The following is a 2,787-nucleotide window of genomic DNA, read 5'->3' on the forward strand; positions in this document are numbered from 1 at the left end:
AACTTACTAATACACTTTAAGCACATTCATTCACACATATTCTTTTAATTTATACTTTGTTTTTTCATGATGAAATAGCTTACCTTGCAACCTCAGCACGTCGCTTGGCTTGCTCTGCTATCTCTGAAAGCTCCCTGTAACTACTCTTCTCAGTGAAAAGGTTGCTGGTTTCAGGTGGTTGAAGACCGTGCAGGGTCCTCTGTGCAGCTGCCCATTGTGCTTCTCTCTCTTCTTTTCCATAGTCTTTCTTTGTAGTAAAAGCAGTCTGTTATGGAAAGGAAGCAAAAAAAAAAAAAAAAAGAAGAAGAAGAAGAAAAGAAAACAGACAAAAAAAAATTACAACATGAAAGACAACTGACCAAAAAAGCTCCATCTCCAAGTCACAAATATCACTGGAAGTCTTCTTTTCAGTTATAATCACATCAGATTACATTTGTTATCATGGAAAACATTTCCATGTAATGGCATAATACCATCTCTCTCTCTCTCTCTCTCACACACACACACACACACACACACACTCTTACTTTTTTCTCTTAGCACTGGTCAAAAATAAAGGAAGCGACTTCCACCCCATGGGGTACTCAACAAAGCCTTAAATCCTATACTAACAGGTGCTTTAGAAATAATATATGAATGGTCAATGAAAATGAAAAAAAAAGGACAGTTGGGATAATAATCAGAGTGATCAGCCATAAACTAGTATATATATCCTTGCTAATGTCAAATTGGATTATAACCAATACCACTCCAAGTTTCCAAAAATAAAGAAACACAAGAAAAAACTGAGATTGACTGTGCATACCACAAAAGTATTAGCTCTAACAACATCAAGCATTGTTACACCCAAAAGTCGCTTTGGATCAAAGGTGCCTGCTCTCTTATTGTTACACCCAAAAGTCGCTTTGGATCAAAGGTGCCTGCTCTCTTGAAAACTTCTGCTGCAATTGGAACTGTGGAGTTAACAGGATTACTGATCAAGTTGACAATAGCATTTGGACAGAACTTGGTAATTCCTTCACAAAGTGTCTTAACAATTCCGGCATTGATGTTGAACAGATCATCCCTTGTCATTCCCGGTTTACGGGGAACACCAGCAGGAATGATTACGAGGTCCATCCCCACAAGGGCATTCTCCAGCTGCTGTGGCCCCAAAAATCCACGCACCTATACATTTAAAGATACTTGTCAATCCCGCCTCCCCACATTGAAAATATTACCCAACAAAGTTCAAAGATTCAAATAAAAAGCAAACTGACTATCCCGTTCAAAATTGCCAGCCTCTATTTGGATAATCACCTAAACACAAAAGGTCATGGATTCGTGTTCAGGAATCAACCTCTCCAAAAAAAATAATAGGGGGGGTAAGGCTGTCTACCAATCACCTCTCCAAAACTCCAAAAAAGTGGGAGTTTTGTGCATTGGTAAGACCTTTCTTTTTGGATAATCAACTAAAAGCCTTTCATGCTCCAAATGACAACTTTACATACACGGCTGTTCGTTGTAAATTATTTCCCCCTTTGGTATTTTCTTTTGCCAAAAGCCTTGTAGCTCAACTAGCGCATCTTGTTGTTTCCAATGAAGTCGTTCAGGATTCAAATCCCCCTCCCCAACTATCGAATTATCAAATAAAAAGTTTGATGTAACCCCGACAACAATTACACGACAAACCAAATGGGTACCAAAATATAGGACAAAACAGTTGAAGGTGGTCCAAATTCAAAATCACCCATAAGTTAAAATACAATAAATAAATAAAAAAAGAGAGAAAAGAAGAAGGAAGAAGTAACTACTTACAACGGCAGAGGTGTCCATGTGACTGATATCAGCAGTAACACCAGGAGTATTGGCAACATCATAGAGATGAAGAACTGAAACCAGTGGATTCATCTTCATCAACATGGCAAGTGGTTGCCCAATGCCACCTGAAGCACCCAGAATTGCCACTTTGAATCCGGGTGACCCGCCTTTCGCCCGGCAATTCTCGCCTCTCAAAACCCAATTCTCCTCCACCTAATATTATGATAATATATTCAATCAATTATATTAATATATCTATACATAAAGAATTTGCAAAGTTGAACAATAGTAGTTAGTTAGGAAGAGATTCAAAGGGAAACCTGGAGATTAGGAGAAGGGTTGAGATGAGCTGAGATTCTTGCAAGGCGTTGTTTCACATCTGAAGAAATGGACTCCATCTTTCTGAGTTAATTGGAGCAAAATAGACGAACAAACTTGTTTTTCTGATGAAATAAGGTGTCAATGAGTCTCGGAGACCTTTAATGAATAAATGTACTATTGAAATAATTTTTTTTTAAATAATAATAATAATAAGAATGGAGATGACGTAAAGATTTTGCTGAGAAATTGGGAAGTGTGGAACGTAATCTTATCCTGTAACTGTAAGTAACAACTTCAATTTCCTTCTGGGATCATGCCCTCGGGAGATCCAAATATTTGTAAACCAAAAAATAAATAAAAACGACGCGCTAGAAGGGTCAATTATCAAATTTTTACTCTTTTAAAAAAAATTAAATTCCCATAAAAAATATATTAAATTATATATACTAAAAAAAGGGTCAATTCTCTTTTTGGACAGTCCAGTCCGGGCCAGAAGTTTTTTTTTTAGAAAGACCAAGGCTTTATTTAGAAATAAAAGTTACCAATAATAAGTTGTTCTTAGAAATAATGGCTCTCTTTAATCTAAGCAAAAAAAATAGTAAATGCTTAAAGCAAAACTTTACTAATATATGAGCAGGCTTATTACTTTGTCTACGAACATTAGAG

The 2,787-nt window shown here is 36.6% G+C and overlaps 1 protein-coding gene across 2 annotated transcripts in view; it reads right to left on the reverse strand.

Annotated features, from left to right (window-relative positions):
- The window catches only part of LOC112016385 (malate dehydrogenase, glyoxysomal), a 7,915-nt gene extending 5,426 nt beyond the window's left edge, over positions 1-2,489 (reverse strand). Inside the window, exons 1-5 of one of the 2 annotated variants that reach the window (XM_065766089.1) lie at positions 2,384-2,489; positions 2,121-2,243; positions 1,798-2,013; positions 917-1,167; positions 806-869 (exon numbers count right to left, since the gene is read on the reverse strand). In XM_065766089.1, coding sequence (XP_065622161.1) covers positions 806-869; positions 917-1,167; positions 1,798-2,013; positions 2,121-2,198 — 609 coding nt within the window. In that variant the 5' untranslated portion in view covers positions 2,199-2,243; positions 2,384-2,489. Of the gene's footprint in view, positions 1-805; positions 870-916; positions 1,168-1,797; positions 2,014-2,120 lie in introns of both variants that reach the window. The other variant, XM_065766088.1, reaches the window with a different exon arrangement.
- Positions 2,490-2,787: the final 298 nt, after the last annotated feature.

The sequence above is a fragment of the Quercus suber genome, unplaced genomic scaffold (assembly GCF_002906115.3).
Source record: "Quercus suber isolate HL8 unplaced genomic scaffold, Cork oak 2.0 scaffold_680, whole genome shotgun sequence".
NCBI classification, from domain to species: Eukaryota; Viridiplantae; Streptophyta; class Magnoliopsida; order Fagales; family Fagaceae; genus Quercus; species Quercus suber.